This window comes from Scatophagus argus, chromosome 24, assembly GCF_020382885.2.
Source record: "Scatophagus argus isolate fScaArg1 chromosome 24, fScaArg1.pri, whole genome shotgun sequence".
Classification (NCBI taxonomy): domain Eukaryota; kingdom Metazoa; phylum Chordata; class Actinopteri; family Scatophagidae; genus Scatophagus; species Scatophagus argus.
In genome coordinates, this window is record NC_058516.1 from 11,030,171 (window position 1) to 11,052,816 (window position 22,646).

Below are 22,646 nucleotides of genomic sequence, written 5' to 3' on the forward strand. Positions count from 1 at the left end.
TGCTCTTTTATATTAAGTAGCTGTGTGATGGCACAGCATAAAGTATTGTCATCCAAATAGGTTTTATAAACACAAATCTGTTTATGTGTAGTGACGCACTGATGTGATGAGTTATCGTTGTCCACTTTTCACATGTTCATCACTATTGATCAAAACACCACAATGTGCTGGTGACCCGGGGGGGGGGGGGGGGTCACTGCTCACAGAATCAGCAAAACAACAGGGGCTATATGTGTCCTTGTCATTCAGAAAAGGGACACAAAACACTGTACCGCCATATAGAAAATTATTGACTGTACGCAAACACTTAAGGACTTGCAATTTTTAAAGTTATTGCATGGAATTCTTTTACATAAAAAAATGTAATAAATGTTATCGTAATAAATTGGACATTTAGTGTATATAGGCTCCAATGCAGCAAAACTAGTTTATACCTCAGTCTTGTCAACTGATTCTCATCCAAGGTCATCAGATACCAATCCTCTGTCACACGCATATCATGTGTAAAGTGACTGTCTCATACTGACACAGATGTGTTTACGCTGTAGGAACATTAAACCTGGCGAGTCTCATCCAGACACACAAGGTACCTTTTGCTACCTGGATGAGGATGAAGGATGCTAGGGAGGACACTAAATTAGATGAAGGATGCTGGAAGGATGTCTCCATAAATCTTTATATGCAGACTCTATGAACTCTTCTAAGCCATCTTAACTTTGAAACACACAGCTGTAGGTGAACGTTTACCACACAAATATTACTGTCTGTTTTATTAATCCCACTTAGGATGACACATCATTGTTTGCCTCTGGTTTTGGGTAGGGATTCAGAAACATAACAACACAAACCTAAAATTGTATTTGTTATTCATGTAGTACATACATTTCCTCATATAGTTCTCATAAAACCACTGGGAAATGTATTTATTTGCTTATAAATGTCAGTTTAATCTTATATTGAAACCAATGCAAATCTTAAATGTCTCCTTTTTTGATGGGCATATCTATTCTGAATAGATATTTTTCTCTATTGTGTGGGCCTTACGGTAATGATACAATATTCAGGAGCAGGGAAATACACTGTAGATGGACGCAGCACTAAATTTGCTGTACTTGTAAAGTGGGTTTCGGAAACTATTTAAATATGTAAAGTCACTCAACAATAAATCTCATCATGCACCGACAGCTGACACAGAAACTGTTTTATAAACCTCAATCAAAGGTCATGAGATTCAACCTTTTGTCATTATAATGAGCAGGCATTTGGTGCTTTTGCCACCCTGCCAAGGTCTTGATCCCATTCATACACATAAAAACCCTGATTCATCAATATCCATGGCTTACACTAGCACATGATAGACCCACCACTCTTATTATACATAGGATGCCCCCTAAATACATTTAGAAATGTTTAGAGCTTCAGTTCATGTCTCATTTTAACCTCTTTAGCTTTAGCTTAAAAACAAATACATTTGCATCGAAAGGCCATGACATAATAAAACTGCAGTCAATATTTGGCTTTGAGGCAGAACTCTTGATCAATTCTGAAAAAATATCAAACTGGGGCTATTTTGGCTTTGGCATCGTCAAAGTATATTTTTGACAGAAGCCCTGGGTTATAAACTGGGCGTATAGTTAGAAAAATGAGTTAGTTTAATGTAAAGGACATGGAAATTTTGCTTAAGAGATGAGGTTGCTCTATAGGAATGTGCTATTTAATATTTCTGTAGCATGACCCAAGAAATTCAAGATGTCTGACTCTGCTGATTTGATTCTGACTATTCTTATTTGAATCCCGTTCTTGTGAGTCCTCTATCTTTAATATGGAGGTTCAATACAACATAACTTGAATGTTTCAGATCCGTTTGTGCCTGTTTTAGCATATTTAAGGCAAAGCGAATAAAATACACATTTTTCAAAACATGCTGTAGTAACTGATGTATGTAAAGAAACGCAGCCACTATATCAAAGGAAACATTTATTTCCAAGAACTTTTCAAAAACTGGAAGGACACTGTATTAGATGTTAAAACAAAACATTTCTTATGCAGTATTATAGTTAAGAGTTAAACAACTACTGCACATTTCTCTTTAACAACACCTAAACAAATAATAAAAAGCAGTTTGGATTAGAATCTTTTTTTTGTTGTACAATTTGCCATTTAATCTCAATAGCAGAATCGCCTCGCCTGCCATAAGACAAAATACAAAAAGTTAAAACTGCAATTAGACCATAGCAGCAACATAAAAGCGCAAAAATTAATTTCAAGACTTCTAGGGGGTTTTTTTTGCCCAAATGTTTAGCACAAATTATTAAAAATGTAAAAATATGAATTTGTGTAATTAAACAAATAGAATTGAGTAGTTTTGCAAAGACAAGTAAAAATGTGCAAAAATTGTGCCTTGTACCTTGTTCGAACTCCACAACATAACCATAACTGATCATAACAAACACAAACAACACTGGCATTGGCATTTTGGTGACAAAATTTAAATTTCATTTTTTTTCTAACTTATCTGTTGTTCGTCTGAGAAAAGCAAGAAGATCCCCAAATCATAACGAGACTAACGAACGCGTCACAGCTCATTTGTATTGAATCTTATTAATTTAAGACATGTGTGCTCCAATAATATAAACACGTAAATCTGAATCCATGAAACTCAAAGATGTATTGTTTACCTGTTACCAAGTTATGCTCACCAACAATACAGTAAATATTTGATTTGCTGAAAAACTCACCATAAAGCTTGTGTATCAACTAAGAAATTAAGTAAAACCATTGTGAATAACACAGGCATCAAAACAGGAACGGATCTGAATGCTGCAAGCTGAGTGAGTCCTGCCAGGTGAAAGTTGGGCGGGAACAAGTACAACAGACAAAATGTGTCATGAAAAACACTGTTGTAAGGTTAAAACAGTTAATAGATTATGTGTGTGTTAAATCGATGGAGAAAATCAAACTGACAAGGAGGCCGTAATGCAGATCCCTTGAGTAGCCTCCTGTGGCTTTAGTCTACATGAGAGGTCGGGACGGGTGAGACATTGAGTCGTCTGCCGGCTCTGCTGCTTCTGGCGGGTAGTGTTGGTCCTTCCAGTTGACGCGCTGGCGATACTTTGGCTTCAGACGGACATGCGAGCATGGAAACATTTGATTCTGTAGAGAGAAATGTGACATTTAAGATTCAGCGAAGGTTTGCAGGGGTGAAGAGGAACAAGAGAAAGGGTGGTCCAGTCTAAAACACAGATTTCTAGAGTTAACTCTAGTATCTCTCCTAGTATCTCTCCTATAACAAAATTCATAGTCAATGAGGCTCAATTATCATATCTAGTTTTGCAGTGTTTCCCCACTGTTTGGTTATACGAAAAAAGGCTCTTCACCTTTCCATGACCATGTTGCAGAACAACGGGTGTCATTCCTTCGGTTCTCTGAGGATGCAGTGGGTAAAGCTGCTGCATTGTGGGCTCTATAAACTGCACAGATATGAGGTACTAGAATGAAAGCACTGCCAGCATTCAAAAGTGACCAAAACATCTGCCAGAAAGCATAGGAACTGTGTAGTGGTCTGTGGTCACCACCTGCAGAACCACTCCTTTATTGGAGGGTGTCTTGCTAATTGCCTATAATTTCCACCTGTTGTCTATTCCATTTGCACAACAGTGCAACAGTCAATCAGTGTTGCTTCCTTCTGTTTGTTTCACAGAAGTGTGACTGACTTGGAGTTACACTGTGTTGTTTAAGTATTCCCTTTGTTTTTTGGAGCAGTGTACATACCTCTTGAGTCGTGTCCTCTGTGACGGGCAGAGGAGGCTGGACATCAGCGGGCTGGTACAGATACTCGGACAGCTGGGAGTACATGAAAGGACTGGAGGGCATCGGAGGCTGGACAACAAAACACTGACAACAGCTGAACAACTGGCCAAATTTTCCTGACGTATAAAAAAAGGAAGAAGGGTTTTGTTTTACCTGGACGATATTCCACTGATACTGGTTTGGGACACACTGGACAGAGGGTGAGGTAAAAAAAAAAAAAAAAAAAAAAGCAGACTGTTAGCTGTTCACAGTTCAAACCCCGGCTCTACTTGCTAAATGGTGACACGGTGAGAGATCAATGGATGGCTGCAGGGCCGAGCTGACCTGGTAGTGGTGATAGGCTGGCTGCCGGTACACAGGCTGATGGGACTGAGGAAGCATCGCTGGAGGAGCGGGCCGCTGGAGAAGAAACATATGGCAGAAACTAATCACACATTAACAGGTTAGTTGTCTTGGTGCTCACTCACCCACCCACGTTGTGTGTGTTAACCCTTCTTGATTTAGCAAAAGAGCTATGCAGTATGTATTTGTGAAGTATATCAAAACTACTAAACCAACAATGAGTTTGTTGTTTGTTTTATCTCTTAAGTCTGTAGCAGATGTTGAGCCACACAAGTGGGTGCTTGCTCTTCACAGAGGAATTCATTTTTTAAATACCCAAGATTAACTTTGGTTTGGAGGACTTTAAATGTCAGCTATTGCGGGACTTGAAATGACAGGTGTGTTTTAACAGACCAGTTGTTAAAAACTGCTACACAAGTCAAGATATCAGTGAGAACTGACAGGCCAATGGTGCAGGGGGTGGTTCACAGGGGGGCAGTGGAAATAGGCCACTCCGTAGTTGCACCAGTTGCCTGTGGACGTGGTCTGGTACGGGGTCCCACAGGACATCGGCACAGCCATGGCAGAGTCAGGGCTAGTCACATGGGCACTCTTAGCTGGGGAAAGTGGACAGCAGTAAACAGTGAACCAAGCTAATCAACTTATGGATCAGTAACAACTGGAGTCGAGCTAGTAATCAGTGTCCTGGACTCAGGATTTTTCAGGATTTCTGTTGTGGTCCCAGTGGGAAAATAGTTTCCCATGAATTTATTAAGCTCTGTTTCACTAAAAACATGCCTTAGTATTATGAAACTGTCACAATCAGGACCAAAAAGTATCAAAACTTGACATACTGGAGCTTAGCCACGCCACTGTGTGACCAGGACAATGCCTAGTATCACAAGGGTTAGCCAGTTAAACTAACTAACTAATTAAACAATTAAGCCATGTGTCAAAGCACCTTCAATTTTACTTACTTTGTCCCGAAGCCTGCTGCTTGCGGACAGCCTGACCAATGCTGAGCTTCTTGTCTTTGAAACAGATTCCATTCCCCTTTGACATAGCAGTTGAGCGAACAGACGCCACATTAGACAATAAAGTCCAGTGGATAAGCTCGATTATTACTTAAGTGAAGTTGTAAATTTAATTTAATGGTCTGCTTTACTTACATCATGAAGAATTTTCAGTGCATCATCCTGGGTCTCAAATGTAACAAACCCATATCTGCGCAAAGAGACAGCCTATTCTTTAACAGTACATCTATAAATAATGCTCATATTTGGAAAGCCATGGCTACATTCATTATTATTCATTATATAAAAAAAATGATGCAATTTACTCACCCCTTTGACATTCCTGAACGATCAATCACAATCTTTACCTCTTTCACTGCACCGTGTTGAGAGAAGACACGTCGCAGGTCGCTCTCATTAACCTTCACAAACACACACACGCACACACATTTTTGACTGTTAGCGACCCCGAAAGAAGATGCGGTGGTTGCGGATTTGGTCAAGCAGGCCCAGCTGGAGCTTTTAGAACAGGACGAGGTTCAATGTCTAAATGTTTAATGTTAACGTTAAACATCAATTTCATATGGAGGAACGCTGCCTCGTTTCACTGTTCACTACTGTAAACAGCTGAAATGACTTGACGCTTGACTAAATATGTAATTTGACAATAAAGAAAAGACAACATAATGTGACACTTAAACCTCAGCGAAACCGATCAATTTCATCATCGCAATGATAGTTACACAAGTGCAAGTCGACCTACAAGTCACTGTCAAACTGACAATTGCATTTTAACTGTGGAGTTTCATAAATTATGTACAAATTAGGTTTGGTCTTGACAAATACATTTCTTTTGGAATTTTATGTCTTTAATAATTGGTAGATGACGACAAGAAACGGGCAATAACGCAACAGATATTCGATATTGTTTTTGACTACTAAACTGTTCTATAAATCTTGTAATCACTGATGATTCTAACTTGATTTCTGGACAGATTTGGAATTATTGTTGAATAACAACAGGCCTCTTATGAATTAGGTTCAATCGCATCCTGACTTTAGCTTGCTGCTCTCCAGTGTCTAACCATCTACAATAGGACAGATAAGCACAAACACACACATTAGCAGCTCTCACCTTGTAATCAATTCCCCCAACAAAAATCCGATTGGGGATGACAGTGCCGGGGCGAGGGCTGTGGTGGGTCGGGGCATCCTCGTGGTTTTCTGGAGGTAAAACATCAGGGGTGGAGGAGGAGCTGCTGCTGTTCTGAAATGGACAACAAGATGTGAACTTGAAATCAAAGAACATCTGGGGCCAGTAAGAAACAACACACATCACCTTGTTGGTCAGCAAATGGTGACCGTATTCAAATTGATTCCTTCGCAGCAGGAATTAGCAGAATGCATTTTTTTTTTACATACACAAGAAAGATTTTAAAAAATTGCATGTGGGTAAGGACATTTAGCTTGCCTAATATGATATGAAAAGAAAAGCATCATCCATTCCGAACAGATAAAATTTTAAATCTTTTGTTTGTTTGACTAGTAAACCACCACCAAAAAAACCCAAACAAAAACAAAAAAAAAACCCATCAAAGCAAAGATGCCTTCTAAGCCAGACAAAGTTGACGCACCTGCAGTGCAGCCAGCGGGTAAAATCAAATACTCGTGGCTAAAAGTTAACAATTTTATATAAAAAAAATGTCTTCTATATGAGCCACTGTAATGTCCTTACACATGCATACAACTATTTTTGCCAACTAAGATGTCAACTTAAAACTAACGACATCTAATAAATCACCATCTTTATTTCCCCACTTGGCTAACACCTGAAAAACTCATGCTAACCTTTCCTTGCAAGCTATTTCCAATAAGCATCACTGATGTCCAAAGCCTTACTTGACTTAGCTACTTAGCTATCATTTCAAAATTCACGCTTTCTTGACAAAATGAAACTCTGAACTTAACTTAACTAACATTACAGTCAGGTTAGCATTTTCGTGCTTATTGCTCTTAGTAAACTGAGGTAAAGGAAAACAAAATGATTCCACCTAGCTAATTCCCTTCAACACTGTTGCTAGCTAAACGCGTTGAGAGCAGACTCCATAGCTCACTCACCGCGTTTTGGTTCTCCTCTTCCATGGCCACGTTCATCTGGTTCAGCTTCTATCTCTAAATGACTGGTTCTGATCACATATTAATCATATTGGGATCTTGCGGTGTTTTGACAACAACTCTGTTTGTAACTATGTAACTACTGTAACCGCACCCCCCTCCAGCTGTTTACTCCGTCAGCCCTTGTCCCGTTAACGACCTCATACTAATTCGACCACAAAGCATTCCCATCGTAAACATTCAGGTGAAAGTAAATATATTTTCTTTTTGTTTATTTGTTAATCTATCTATATATGTATCTATGTATATCTCAAATCATTTTTTATAAGTAATGTATAAAGTAGTAATATACAGATACTGGAAATAAAGACTTTAATGCCCGCTATGGTTTCCATCGTATTGAGAAGTCACTGGTCATTTTTGTGTTTCCTTTTAACTCAGTTTGCAGTTAACGTTTATAATATTTATAATACATATGAAAAGGGCGCAAAATATAATAAAGAGCAAAGAATTCCAATTTGAAACTGTCTTTTCGGGCCTAAGTTTGAGACCTAGATTTGTGCAATAATAAAATTATCCACACGGGGGTGCAATTTCTCTGTGAATAAAAATGTCTTATAGGGATAATCTTTTGTTGTCCATACATCACAGCAAAATGAAAGGTAAGATGATTTTAAACTATTCACATATTAAATACTTACACATTAAATCCAAAAGTAGCAAGCCTGTGAGTATTATACCTCATTTTAATGACATAACTGACCTACCAATATTAACCACAAATATCAAAAATACCTTAATTGTACCCATAGAGCAAGCTACAACCCTTGCATTTTCACTCAAGACGCACACACACACACACATATATCCACAGTCAGAGCAAGAAGCCACTTTGGATGTTAGCTACAAGCGTCATGGAGCTATAATTTCTCTATGATTGGTGAAAAAGTGCTCTGAAACACTGTCACCCCCCCGCCACAACCACCAACCACCAATTTATCCTCTTCCCTCAGACCACAACAAAGCAACAGTACAAAGCTGGCAAAGAGTCTCCAGCAGAGAGAAAAGCAGCTGTTTCATAGCTGGTAATATCAGTAATGAATGAGCAATACATAACAGGGGCAATGAAATGAAAATTTTTCTTAGGTTTTCCTAGGACACACCCATTCTTTTGCAAAATAAATTTGCAAACACCTTTTCAAATCCTGTTTCAAAACCTCATGACGTGTGCAGTGCGTATTTCCTCTCTGCCTGTCTTGCACGTTTTTCCCATCATCACAAACTCTTTCCTCCACACTGTTTGTCCTCATCTGACTAATGTGGGCCACAACATTACTTGTCATTCATTTTCAGCTTTTGTTAATTGCCGGGTGAATTTGCCAACGAGGTCTGACTGTGCAAATTGAGAAGGGCATGTTTGATAATTACAGCAATTTACCAGCTAAAAGTGCTTTTATACTCCCCGAAGATCATTTAAGACACAAATGCTGTCAGGGCAACTTGCCTGGCTGTTGAGTGTGAGACTTTTATATTTTTTGGCTGTTTTAGTTGTGCTCTTTGCAGGCTTTTGAATATTGACTATTGACAATAATAATAATAAACAAAACTAATTACATTACCATGATGCAACAAGGTATACAGCATTTATTTTGTGATAAAATTAGCATTTTTTTTTTTTGATCTGCCACTTAGCTAAGCTGCGCAAGAAATGTGGTGCAGAAAATCGTGAAGCATTTATGGTGAAACAGTTAAAAACTCTAGTTAAGATAAGAACTGTTTTATTATGTGACTCATATTACACCTCACGCAGGGAATTATTAACTATTTAAGCATTTAGAGGCATACACAGGTAAACTAGTCTTCTAGCATGCAGGGTAGCCTACACACTGCATTACATTTTTCCACTGGAAGGGCACCTCTAGAGGACATTGTGTTACGTTTTAATTTTAAGGGCACCCTCAGAGTTTTGTCAATGTTTTATTATCTGGAAGAGCACTTAACTATATTTTCTTGACTTGAAGGGCAAACTTGAAGGCAATTGATCGCATTTTCTTCACTGGAAGGGCACCTCAGAAGGCTTTTGGCTATGTTTTGTCCTTTGGAAGGGTACGTTAGAGGGCATTTTTTATGTTTTATCAACATGAAATGCATGTAAGAGGGCACTTCTGCAGTTTTTTTTTTTTTCAAACATGGTGACAATTGCTAAATATACCAGGAAACAAGTTGTCCTGGGTGAAAGTCATTTGCCATTTGTTTCTTGCGAAATTATTCTTCCCAAGGTCAAGCATGACAAATGTTGTTTCTCTTGTGAGGGCATTTTTGTCTCAGAACCACTTCACAGAGATTAAACTGCATCATCTTCTTTTTCGGCTCTGGGTTTGTTGACACACAAAAAGAAAAAAAAAAAAAGTCAACTGTCAATTGAAACTCACAGAATAACTGGAAGCATATATAAAAGAAATAGAGGTCAAATATCAAATCAGACATGCATGTCCCATCGAGAAAACTGGCATTTTACCTCAGTCGGTCAGTCAGTCAGACAGTCTTGGAGACAGAGGTTGATGAAAAATGAGCCATAACAGAAGGGTTTAACTCTGGCTCTGTAATTACTCTACAAATCTCTGATTTCCCCTCCTTCATCTCCAGACTATTTATAGCAGCTGCATTCCTCTCAGAGAATAAAATGATCTCTTTGAGACAGTACAATGCCAGAAATAACAGGTTTGGACAAACATTTGCTGAGGCGTGGTGGGCCTGGCTGACCATTACTGAGTTCCACTGTGGTTTCAGTCTACTGTTTTTCCCCTTAGTCCATTTATTCATCTGTTATTCTAAATGGCAGCGGGTTTGCTGGGGGAGGTGTTGGGGATGGTGGCGCGTAAGATGTGATGGTTCAACAAAAGAGCTTGTATGAATTGAGATGAAATGACTTTGGAGTCTGGCAGGCATGTGAGAGAGCGGGCAAAAGAAAACACACACAGGCACACGCACACACACGTTACATAGACTTACATTAATTTCCTGGAGGGATAATCACTGCCTAACAATAAACATTACTTGCCTAATCCTCTCCCTTACTTTAACCTAACCCTAACCTCAACCTAACCTTAAAGCAACTCTTCACCCTAATATTTAATGATTTATGTTGTGGGGATTTGCATTTTTCCCCATAAGTAAGGCAGGCCCTCACAATGTGACTGTGTAAACAGAATTTTGTCTATAGGACTACAGGAATCTGCATCCACACACACGGACACACACACCTTCATGTCTGTAAATACTCAGGTGACTACAGGGCTCAGACCTCCCTCTTTGTGCTCCCTTTTGTTTAGATTACAATCACAGGACTTCACTGGCAAATGTGAGCGACTAAGACATGCGGCTTTGAGCGTAAATATGTGTATATGCAACCATGTGTGTGTGTTTAGGTTATCAGAGAAAGAAGGTTTTCTTATTCATTGTGTTTCTTGTCAACTTTTGTTTACACAGACAAAACAAAGATCATATACTCTATGTAGCATCCAGAATTCATAGTCAACTTATTCCCACCAGTGTTTATACAGCATGGTCTTGTTCCCAGGGCATCACTGCTGTTTTGTCATGTTTCTTGGCATCTTATCCAGGTGCAAAAAGGACCCGAAGACCAGGAGGTTTGCGAAACCAAACGTCACTGATCTTTCCCTAAACCAAACCGAATAATGCCATACACAGAAGATACCCTTTAGGATCTGTGGGTGATGTACAAAATCTTCCTGCCACAAGCCTTTCTAACACATGGTTAACATGAAATGGCACTTTGGTTAGGTTTAGGCACAAAAACTACATGGTGAGGTTTAGGAAAAGGTCAGTGATGTGTTTTTGGTTTCATGCTGGATGTGGGGGTGGTGTATGTGACCTACCACTCAACCCTGACCTCCACTCCGCTTGGATCTCTTTACACTTTGTAAACTACGGTTCTTCTGATCACCTCAGAACCCAGATGTACAATGGATGAGAGAATTGCAACGTAAGAAAAGACAAGACAAAATCAATTCATCAGTTTGGAAGCATATGCACTGCAAACACAAACAAAAGTGCTGCAAATTCTCACAATGTAAGACAGGGCTCCATGCTTACTGAACTGATGCAAAGGTGGTATCAACCATTTTTTGTTGTCTGACTCTCACAATATTGAACTGTTCCTTTGAGAGTCATCACAGTTAGTTTATTCTAATTTATTCAGTGCACTTCCATCCATCTCTTTATCCTTATTATTTTATGCTGGTGTATGACAGTCTGCTGTGTTCTCAGTGCCTGACAGATGGCAGTGTAGCATGGCTGTGATATGATGCATTTTGAAGGGTTCTGTCCTGCCTGGACTTTAATTTCACAGGTTTAAGAGAGTCAAAAGAGTCTTTTCACAGGAAACATTTTAACTTTAACTTAATGTCTTGTCGAAAAGGATGAGAATCAGGGAAATAATCTGCCTTTTTCTCTTGAGCTTTAAAGCATATTCAGCCAAATTATGCTTTCATTGATCAAGCTGACTTTTGATTTTACTGTCCCAGTCCAATTCCAAGCGTATAAAACATGCAATGAAACTAGTGTTCGGTTTTTCCCCCTCTAAAACTGTTTTTTTTATCTGGGAAGAAGGCATTCTGAAACAGCATTTAGATCAAGATATGTGTCAATCACATTTTAACCGGTCAAGGCAGACTAGGCACCCTAGAGCCGGGGTCTGATCTGAGGTTTCTGCTTCTTCTGTTTCTTCTAAAAGGCAGTTTTTCCTCTCCACTGTCGCCAAGTGCTTGCTCATGAGGGGAATGTTGGGTTCTCTGTATTACAATTTAATTAAAGTGTTTGGTCTAGACCTGCTCTAATTGGAAAGTGTCATGAGATATCTTTTGTTGTGAATTGGCACTATATAAATAAACCGAATTGAAATTGATTTGAATTGAAGTATATTGTTTTTTTTTTCTCTAGTGTTCTCCAGTTGATGTTTGCTCTTTTGTCAAAGTACTTCACCACAATGGTGTCACATTCCACAGCGACAGCCGATGATTTCTCTAAATGTAGACATATTATTTATGGTTTTAAATGCTGGGGCCCTGGCTATAGTTAGTGGGTGTGCACAGACTGACCGACAATAAAGTAAACACACTTCAATGGGCTCTAGCCAGTGAACTGAAAATGAAGCCAAGTCTCCTTGGAGTTTCTTTCTTTTTTTTTTTTAATCTTCTCTAAATTCATTTATTGGATCTAACAGGTGCATAATTGTGATATGGCTGCACATTTAGTATGCTGAGCTGCTCATTTTATGGTATTTGTCAGCTTCTAGTAGTCATTGGAATATTTCATCTCAGAAGATGTAGTGTAGTGTAGCAGCTAATTCCTTCTTAAAAGGATCATTATGTTCTGTCACACTTCTCTATTGACACAATACCGATCATTCTTTAAAGTCTTATTTTCACTGACCTCCTCTGATTGAAAGTATTGAGTACGTTGTACCAGAAGCCTAAAAAAAATGCAACCTCTTCATTCATTACATTGCGCTGATTTAAAGAAAATGCAGCAAAAAAAAAAAAAAAAGTTAACTGCATCGGTCACACATTGCACAAGGAATTTCTACAAAGTTAGAAATTGTCTTACATATAAAAAGGAAAGGAAAATACTTTTAAACTAGAGATCTGATTGCTGGTATAATACACTGCTGATGGTAACTGTGTGCTAGTTAAGGGAGCGTGGCCCTCGCTCCCTTAACTAGCACCTCAACCACACCCCTATCACCTGTCAAGCCCACTTATACCTGGTAAACCCAATGTGTTCAGTTTGTCAGAGATTTCTCAATGTACCCTCCTTTTCATTCGGCTTCCTACCTCATCCGAATGAGGTCTGTAATGAGCTTAGGAACCCCCACCTACCCTTCAGTACATCTTCCCAGACCAGCCTAATAGTTCCATCCCTCCCTACTACATCCATTCAGCTGTCCTCAACGTAAAACACCCCCCCCCCCCCTAATTTCTATTAACCTTTTAATTTCATATTATGGAGTCGTGTTTGCTCTATTAATATAAAAATCGGGACATAGATCATATTTCATCTTCTCAGCATTACACCAAACAAGATGAACTCACTAATGGAGCCCTTTTCCATTTTCTATATGAACACCCATTTCGGTTCCCATCCACCAGTGCCAAGGTTCAAGGTTGATTCCTGGATTCCTTTCCTCCGTCTTGCTTTTCTTCACAAGTGGGATCATCTATATTGCTACAACAGTAACTCTTTTGGAGGTAAAAGTAAGGGCATGTTGGTAGCACATTTCAGTCTACAGCAGTCTGCAGCATTGCAATGAGATGAGAACAAGATATGTTTTGGATTTTAAACTGTGTAAATAAATAGCCTGGTTCAAAAGAAGTGTTTCACCGCCCTGATTGGATGAAAGTTTCAGATGTGTCGCACTTCTAATGGTTGGTTGTGGTCAAAAGTGTAGTCTCTGTCAGTCACACCCAATACATACCACAGTGTATGGACACACCCTAGGGTACACTTCTACATCAGTAATGTAGTGGAGGTTAAAGGCTGCATGAATTCAAATAAGATCTCAATTGACACATGATACCTGAGTTTTCAGTCACTGCTTTTTTCACATTCAGAGCTGTGTAATTTATTGCACTACATGAAGCATTTTGCACTACAAAACCGCAGAAAACCTCGTACGTAAGCCTGGCTGATGCCCCTTCCTTTAATAAAATGTGTATGGCTCAAAATTAGGTCTAAAGATCACTTGGGATCATACCAGAGAACTGCCAATTGTGGTTGTACTTATTTACTAGTTTCTGCTCTGTGTGACATTTTGAATAAAACATGGTTCATGGGGGAGAGTGACACAGACCGAGGGGATGACAAGTCGAGTCATTCTGTGATCATTTCAGATGCGGAGATCATGAATTATTTGGCAGGAAGATAACACTAATTTTGCATTAGATTCACGGCCCAGTGCACCTGCAGATTTTCACCCCCCCAACACACACACACACACACACACACACACACACTATTTGTTGCTTTGCCCCTCCTGACACCCTGTTGTTTATGTATACTGAATGTAGGTCAGAAATGTGTGTATGTGAGTGTTTTTCTGTCTCTGTGTGCGTGCGTGTATACTGTATGTGGCAGCAATGGACACAGTGTGCTATGGAGGTCTCCTGACACAACTACAAATGTGAATCTACACACACACACACACACACACACACACACACACACGTAATCCAGCGGTAGGTCAGTTTAATATTTCATTTGGCTGATGGACGGCGTCTGCTGCTCTGTGAGCCAAACATCATTACAACACACTAAGTGACTTAACTCTAATTAGAGCTGAAAATCACATTAAAGCTGCTCTGTGATACAGAAAGTAGCTCACCTTTTCCCATCACTGGTTCTGGTTTCGGTTTTTTGAAATGGACGGGGCCCTTGCGGCTACATTGTTCAATATGTAACTATAACATGTTAAATAATTACAAATCGAGTGTCGGATATATTATTAACATATCACAAACAAATAACACAACAGAAATTTATATTATAGTTAGTGTTGAGTAAATGCCTTGCTTCAATTAATATTGTGAACTTCAGTGCGAGTGTATAATTCTTTTAAAGATTTGATTCCGAAATCTTTTGTCATTTTCACTCATAAGTTTTTTTTTTCTTCATATCTAAACTTGGCTGTTGTTGTTCAGTATTCATTTTCACAACACTAATAACCATTTATCATATTTCATACTACCGTTTGGCCAGCACAACACAGAAGTAAAACTAAACCATTTGTCATCCTGTGCATCCTGTGTGTTTGTGTATAATTTATGAATGATGAGGGAGTAAACAACTTCTACTTTGGTAACATGCTTTTGCACTTTGAATGCATGTGTGCATCAGTTCTGGTGTGGACGAATTAACAGCCTGTTTATTTGTATTCCGTTTCTTTGTTTCCATCTTTCTTTTTTTGTTTTGTCGGTGAAAAACACAAAATAGACTGTAGACGATACTGCATATGGCATATGGAAGGTACATTTGCAAAGTGAAACAAAACTGGCGAAAGGAAAACTAAGGACAACAATTCCTGCAGTGAAGGAAAACCACAGAACAACAAACTGATTCAAAGCCTGACTGGATACCTTTTTCTGTTTAAATAGAAACCCTAAGAAAAACTTATTACCTCATGAGTTCTGTAAAATTTAGTTCATGAGAATTTTATTCATTTCCAGAAATGGAAATCTGTTTGACTTGATATGTCTTAGAGTTCCTTCTCAGTAAAGGTTCTTTTCTTGTGATAAAAAAAAGACTACATATGATAAACAAGTGAAACTCAAACTTGCTACAGAAGCCACCACAGAATCACACACTCTCAGTCTCAATGAAACAGTCTTGGATTGGTACCTTAGCACCTTGTTGGAAAATGAACTTCTAAAACCTCACCGCCCACCTCCTGCCCCCATCCCGTTCCCCTGCTCAGCACCATGCTTCACCCATGGTGGGAGTCAGAGATGTCCTTGTTTTCTCCTCCCTCCATCCCTTCATCCCTCGCTGTGTTTGTACTGAACAGATGCCAGCGCTGGGTAAAGTCCTCTCCAGAGGGGCTGCCAGCAGCATATTGGTTTATAATTAATGAAATTAGGGCCGCTGTCTGCCGAGGAGGCTTTGGTCCCAGTGTAGAATAGACTGTTGCCTGCCAGGAAGACAGACGACTGGAGAGATCGAAGAGGACAGACAGAGAGAGACAGATGTAGTTGGATCATTGTTGATCCAGTATAAGGCCATGGTGGTTTACCGAAAGCATTAAGAATCTTCATGTTGTCTTAAAAGTCGGAACTGGTCCCATTGATGACACAGGTAGCTTTAGACTTTACACTCCCTAATTTTTCACTGGCACCCAATAGTGGTGGCAAATCCAAACTCAGCATACCCCAAATTTGAAATGATGACTATAGCATAGCAAATTTTTTTCGTCGGAGCTGACCTTTGGGGAAACAAAGAGCCACATGAGCTATGTTAGCTTTTTAGCTTTTCTATTTTTATTTAGCCCCCTCTGTCAGGGAATAAACTTCTCCAAGAATGGTTTGCGCACAGTTATTAAACAGAAAAGGCATAAATAATATTTTAAATAAAGTGTGTGAACTCAAAGTTTTGGTAGCAACCAAACTAACAAGCTTGTAAGCTGGTTAGCTTTTTTCCCCACCTCAGTAACAATTAACTGAATAGGATAGGAAAATAAAAACTTTTGTAATAAAGTGTTGGGTATTTGTATTGTAAATTTTGTATTTGGCCTCACCTTATCATTCACTTGCAAAAAAATAATAACGCTTGCTATCCGCTGTTGCAGTCATTAATGAATCAACAAATAAGCTGTTATTCTTGAGTGTATTGTGTGGAAACGTGTTGACATGATTCAAAGTATCATTTTTGGAATTAAGACTTATGAAGAATTATGAAGTATGGACACACAGCATAATAACAAAGCTAACATTAGCTATATAAATTAGCGTATTTAGCTGTTTTTGTCCTGCAGTACAGGGAAATCACTATTCAATCAAATCACTACTCTTTTCAAAACTTTAAATAACTATTTATTCATGAAAATGTCTCGTCATATGCTTTTTGGAAACCCACAGAAACACATAGCCTTTGCGTTTTTCATTCAGTTCTTAATACAAAATAAGTAATGGCCGGACATGTGAGCCGAAGTTGTGTCAAAAGGAACACAAGAATACCCCATAGACGACTAATAAAATGAAATCATCATGCAATACAAGCAAAGATGCATATATTGATATTTGAATTAATGATTTGGTACATTTTGAATGAAATATTCAACATTGCTTTGTGCAGATTATCTGACATTTATCATCTTAAGTCAAATACTAATGTAAAAATAATGTTCCATATTCACCAATTTGAACAAAGAAGATGCGAGAAACACTAATAAGAACCAATAAGAAGAAAAATAAAAGAGTGGAGTCACAGCTCAGACATAGGCCTATTTCACAGCAGACATTTTGATTTGGGAGGGAAGCACAGGTGTTTCTAATAATATTAATGATGGTTTTATCCTGTGTCCCATTCAGTGTCCCAGTTACTCATGACTGTATGACAGTGAGCCAGCTTGAATAAACTCCAGGTACTCCAGGTAAACCAGGCCTCATTATTTATTATTTACCTGTGCTTTTCTTACTGTGACATGTCAAAATGTGCACTATGAAAGGGCCTATTGTATTTGTTTGGAAGTTTTTGAAAAAATAATACTTAAACAAGGCCATTTTTGATCCGTAGATAATGGTATGTTAACGGTATGTTAAACACACACACACACACTCCTATTCATGCCCACTAACCTTATTTTAGTCACTTGTGAGTTCTCCTCCCCCAGTTAATCCAGTTAGTGCTGCTCAATCCAGCAGCAGCCGTTAATGTTCTCCTGGTGTGTCCTGGTGCAGCTGAACCACCTGAATGCGACATGATACTGTGGCCACACCACACACGTTGAGCTGCAGTATTACACACACACATTTGACCTTTAAAACGCTTTTTTTTGGGGGGGGGGGGTCTAAAAAACAAAGTTTCTTGACTGAGGGGTTTGAATGTTTTTGTTGACCTTTAGACATTTCCTCTGCCATGGATTAGAAAGAGCATGATGGATTTAGAACCGGAAAACATGCACAGTGAAATTGTTCAGGTAGCAGGTAACAGAGGACAGGTCCCAGGTCCATACACTGAGCCTGAACCAAAGGTACTTTACAAAAATCTATTGTTAATAAACAGGCACTATAGTATTTTCAGCTTTAAGGAATTCAGCATTTTTGAGGCTTGTGATATTTTGCTGTAATAACAGGGCTCAATTGTTTATTTATTCATATCTCAATGGTATTCAAGGGTCTAAATAAGGCACTATGCTGTGGAGGTGAGCCAGTTTCCACCAAATCAGGACCCTGAATCTGAAGCTGCTTAATGGAATTGCCATTATTAATTTTATTATTTACACTGCTGTTGTTCTAGTGTGGCATGTCTAAATGTCTAAATGAACTTCACTGTTTTGTCAGCTCTTCAGATTCCACCTCTGCATGTCAAACTTGGGAACCCACCTGTGCGGCCCCCCCGCTGGTAAGTATTTCACTTTACTCTCGTCAAACTGGAAGCAAAAGTGAGCTCTTGTTACAATGCAGACAAAGACAGGGACGAAGAAAGAAATTTGTGCCTTGGTTAACATCCAGAAGATTCTATAAAAGTGCACACTTCCTCTCTTTTCCGGCACGATTACATATGCGCTGTACCCTCTCTCTCTTTTCTGTAGCTTAGTGCAGACCTGACCTTGAGGCATCATGTTGTTGATAAGGCATCTTGTTTGTCTCAAAACTTCACTGTTATGACATTTGTGTTCGATCACATTATAAACAGGCAGTGTGGCTGGCTGGCAATGCCGAACCACTAATTGTTGTAATTGTTAGCAGTTGTCTGGGCTCAAAGTATGGACTGCCTGCTCTGAAGTTTGTCTGTGTATGTATTTGTGTATATGAACATGTTCTTGAGCACTTATCTGTGTGTGTCTGTGTGGCTTTATGTGGCACTGAATATAATATACACCTACACTATGTGTGCATCCATGTGTTTGTATCTCCATGTGTATGCACTGATTTGTGTACATGATCTGTGTGTGCGTGTGTGCAGTGATTACTATTCGACTACTAGACCTCCTCTATCTGTTTACATCCCAGTTAAGCTTCAAACACTGGTGATTAGATATTGGAGAGACCCAGGGAAGGGAAAGGGAGGTAGGACCAAGGAAATAACAAGAGAACAGGAAAAGAAAGAACACAGAGAAAAGAAAAAAATGGAGGAAAGTTAAAGAGTACGGCAACTACGTTCCAACTCTTGCACCACAGTGACAAGGATTCCTATGGTGGAAAAATCTAACAAAATCTAATTTTGGAGTTAATGGTTGTTTGCATATGTTATGAAAGAAAATACTATTAGCCTTTATTGGTTCACCCAAATTTCATAACAGCATATTTTCTCACAGTCTCACAAATGGCTGGAACATCCTGTGTGACTACATGCATCTAGACTTGAAGGAACAGTTTGACATTTTGGGAAAACATGCTCATTTGCTTTCTTGCCGAGAGTCAGATGAAAGTATTGATATCACTCTCATCTGACAGGAAACAAAGGGAAAGAGTTAGCCTGGCTCAGTCCAAAGTTTAGAAATCTGCCCACCAGCCTCTCTGAGACTCAGCAGCTGATTTTTTTCTCTTCTCTGGACTATTCCTACAAAAAGGAAATAAAAAAATAGATGCCCTAATGTTATGGTAGTCCATAGAATATGCTGTTATCAGTTTTATAAGAATCAAAGCTATTGGCATGGAAAATGATAAAATGAAAAGGAAAATTCGTTATTGTTTGGGTGAACTTACCCTTTAAACCCACAATCCATTATCCTACATCGTATTGTCAGCACTATCATTCAATAACTTCAGTTTCTTATGTGTAATTATGCAGTCTTGGAAGAATTTTCTGTGACTTGACAACAGTACCAAGAGAAGGGAAACAACTATGCAAACAACTTGCACCCTTCACCAAAGAAAGGTTCCAAAATAGTGACTCAAAGTAAACTTGAAAGTGAATCCAGACATACTTTTGTTCCGTCTTGTGCGAGGGAGACGGGACATCGGGCGACCGCTGAGCTGTGGGCCAATGGCGGCACCGTGGAGGAACAGCCGGTGTTAATCCAACCCAGCAACGGTTCAGCAGGCTGCAGTGGGAACCAGTGGAGGAGGGAAGGAGCGTGAAATCCCCGACACCTGGTGGCTCTTTCTGTACAAGAGTCTGCAGCTGGTGTCCAAGGCCCACAGCCAGACGGCCAGCTGTGCTTCCTCGATGGCTCCACTGGCATACACTGAGGTTACATAGGCTGATACTGGCCTGCTTAAGGAGTTCAAGAATTCAGTTGTGGTCAACTCATTTATCCAACCCCTTTATGGATATGATGCATTTTGTTTGAATTGATTATAATAGTCTCATTTACCATTTAATTTTGCTAATTAACACCTTCAACCAAAAAACAAGATCAAGGTTAAATTTGGGCTTATTGTCACTCTCTCCAAAGAAAATGTCAAGCATGGTAGATAAAAATGCAATAAATGTTGAAAAAATGGAGCTCATTTAATAGCGTTCATGTGCTCATTTTGGGCAGGTGATTTCAAATAAATAATAATAATAATAGATACATTTTAAAATAAAAATGGTTAACAATAGATTAATCCCAAAGCAGAAAAGCAGAATGTTTCAAATCAGCATCAACAATGAAATTCCTCTTTGGTACAGTCCACATTAGGGGTGTCAGAATATACTGGTAGTTAGATAGTTGTTTTTTGTTTTTGGTTTTATTTTTTTTTATAGATATCACAATAATATAATTATAATCAATTCTATTGGCCACAGTAATTGTGGAGTGAAAATCTGTTATCATGACAGCCACAGTCCGAATCACAACTGCACAAACTCTCATTTTTAGAATTATAGCCTTCTGATTTTTGGGGAAAGTTCTTACATCCAAAGCCTAAGATAACATTTATGGTGCTTATGGAAGAATAAAATGCATTGGCTTTGGTCGCCATGTCTTTAAAAATGTAAAAACTAACTATACTTTTTCTATGAGATGCTTTCATCACTGCCTGTAAAGTGATTCTGTGTTGGGTTGGTGAATATGATTTGAAATGCAAGGTGGTGAAGTGAGCTCTATGTGCAATGACACAATTATTTACAGAGTGTGAATTAAGCCACTGCTGCCTTACATAATCACAGAATGCCTTAATAGTTCATTGATTCTCACTTTTGCTAGTTAGCAGACCGGCAGTCAAAGCTCAACCACAACTCCTGTTAAATATGCTGAGTTTAATATGGTTTAGAATCAGGTCACAACAGCATCTGTAACAACAAATTATGGACATAGATCAAGTAATTACAATTGATGGAATCAGTTGATTAAATCATGGAGGCAAAGTCATTTTCTGCTTTGATATTTAACTTTTTCCATAATATTTCATTTCTTTGGCTTTTGTCTAAAGGGACATACAATATGACCATCAAAGTTACATTCTCTAAAAGCGATTTTAAAAATATGTATGGCTTGGACGCAGCTGCTCGGTCATAGTAACCCATTCCATAAAGCTCTCTACGCACTGTTCTCGAGCTAATCTGGAGACCACATGAAGTTTGGAGGTCTGTCTGACTCTGCAGAAAGTTGGCGACCTCTGCGCACTATGCGCCTCAGCATCCGCTGACCCCGCTCTGTCATTTCACATGGCCTGTCACTTATACTTTGTTATAATACAAGTGACAGTTGACTGTGGAATATTTAGTAGTGAGGGAATTTCACAACTGGACTTGCTGCACAGGTGGCATCCTATCACAGTACCAAGCTGGAATTCACTGAGCTCCTGAGAGCGGCCCATTCTTTCCCAAATGTTTGTCGAAGTGGTCTGCATGCCTATAGGTGCTTGATTTGATAAACCTGTGGCCATGGAAGTGATTGGAACACCTGAATTCAATTATTTGGATGGGTGAGTAAATACTTTTGGCAATACAGTGTAAATTCTTGCCTGCAGCTCCTCTCGGTATACTCCAAAGTCTCGGCTGAATATTTAGCTGATTTCAACAATCTAGATGAGGCAAAAACTGCAGCAACTTACCTTTCTCGGTGTCATAATTGCAGAATTGTTTTTCATAAAGAGACTTGTATTCTCAGCCTTGCAGCTGAAGAAGATGCCAACAGACTCCCATGTAGGACAGGTCGGCTTTTAGAAAAAACACTTAAAATCAATCGGTTAAATATGAGCTGATGAACACAAACTCATTAGCGACGGCTCTTTAACTTCCATTCAGTGAATGAAAGCATCAAATGCTCTTTGTAGATCAATTAAAATCATTTCACATAATTTTCCAGCAACAGTTGATTGTTAAGTACGATAGACAAGAGAAGGTAAGGATAAAATGGACAGTATCTCTCATGATATCAAAGCTTGACAAAATGTTCAACAGCTACAGAGAGACAATAATAGTAACCACATGCATCAATGAGACACAAAAATAATTTGTCCATTCTTTAAGTTGTTCCAGAACAAAGACTGAACGCTTTTAGCTTTAAATTTATTTGCCTCAAGTTTTTTTTTTTTTTGTCCATATTTACAACAAACATGGCTTTTTTTCTACTTAAAATAAATGGAACATTAAATTATCCCATTCCAGACTTTTAGAAGTTAAAGCCCTATTAGTCTTTAATTGTTTTTTATTTTCCTCTCAAGGGATTTGCTTTGAATGTCTTTTTGTGGGCGTAAAAATGTTACTGGCTCAACGTAACAC

At 38.8% G+C, this 22,646-nt stretch overlaps 1 protein-coding gene and 1 long non-coding RNA gene across 2 annotated transcripts; one reads left to right on the forward strand and one right to left on the reverse strand.

Annotated features, from left to right (window-relative positions):
- Positions 1 to 1,964: 1,964 nt before the first annotated feature.
- On the reverse strand, positions 1,965 to 7,475 carry LOC124055476 (protein boule-like). The gene is made up of 11 exons (XM_046382376.1): positions 7,263 to 7,475; positions 6,280 to 6,411; positions 5,475 to 5,566; positions 5,301 to 5,355; positions 5,109 to 5,184; positions 4,594 to 4,748; positions 4,135 to 4,209; positions 3,964 to 3,999; positions 3,772 to 3,879; positions 3,378 to 3,470; positions 1,965 to 3,153 (listed from the first exon to the last, which is right to left on the reverse strand). The coding sequence occupies exons 1-11, from the start codon at positions 7,296 to 7,298 to the stop codon at positions 3,013 to 3,015; spliced, it is 999 nt and encodes a 332-aa protein (XP_046238332.1). The 5' UTR covers positions 7,299 to 7,475; the 3' UTR covers positions 1,965 to 3,012.
- On the forward strand, positions 4,028 to 20,446 carry LOC124055509. The gene is made up of 4 exons (XR_006842680.1): positions 4,028 to 4,252; positions 17,360 to 17,421; positions 18,332 to 18,392; positions 19,946 to 20,446. It is a non-coding gene; the product is annotated as an uncharacterized LOC124055509 (long non-coding RNA).
- The last annotated feature ends 2,200 nt before the right edge of the window (positions 20,447 to 22,646 follow it).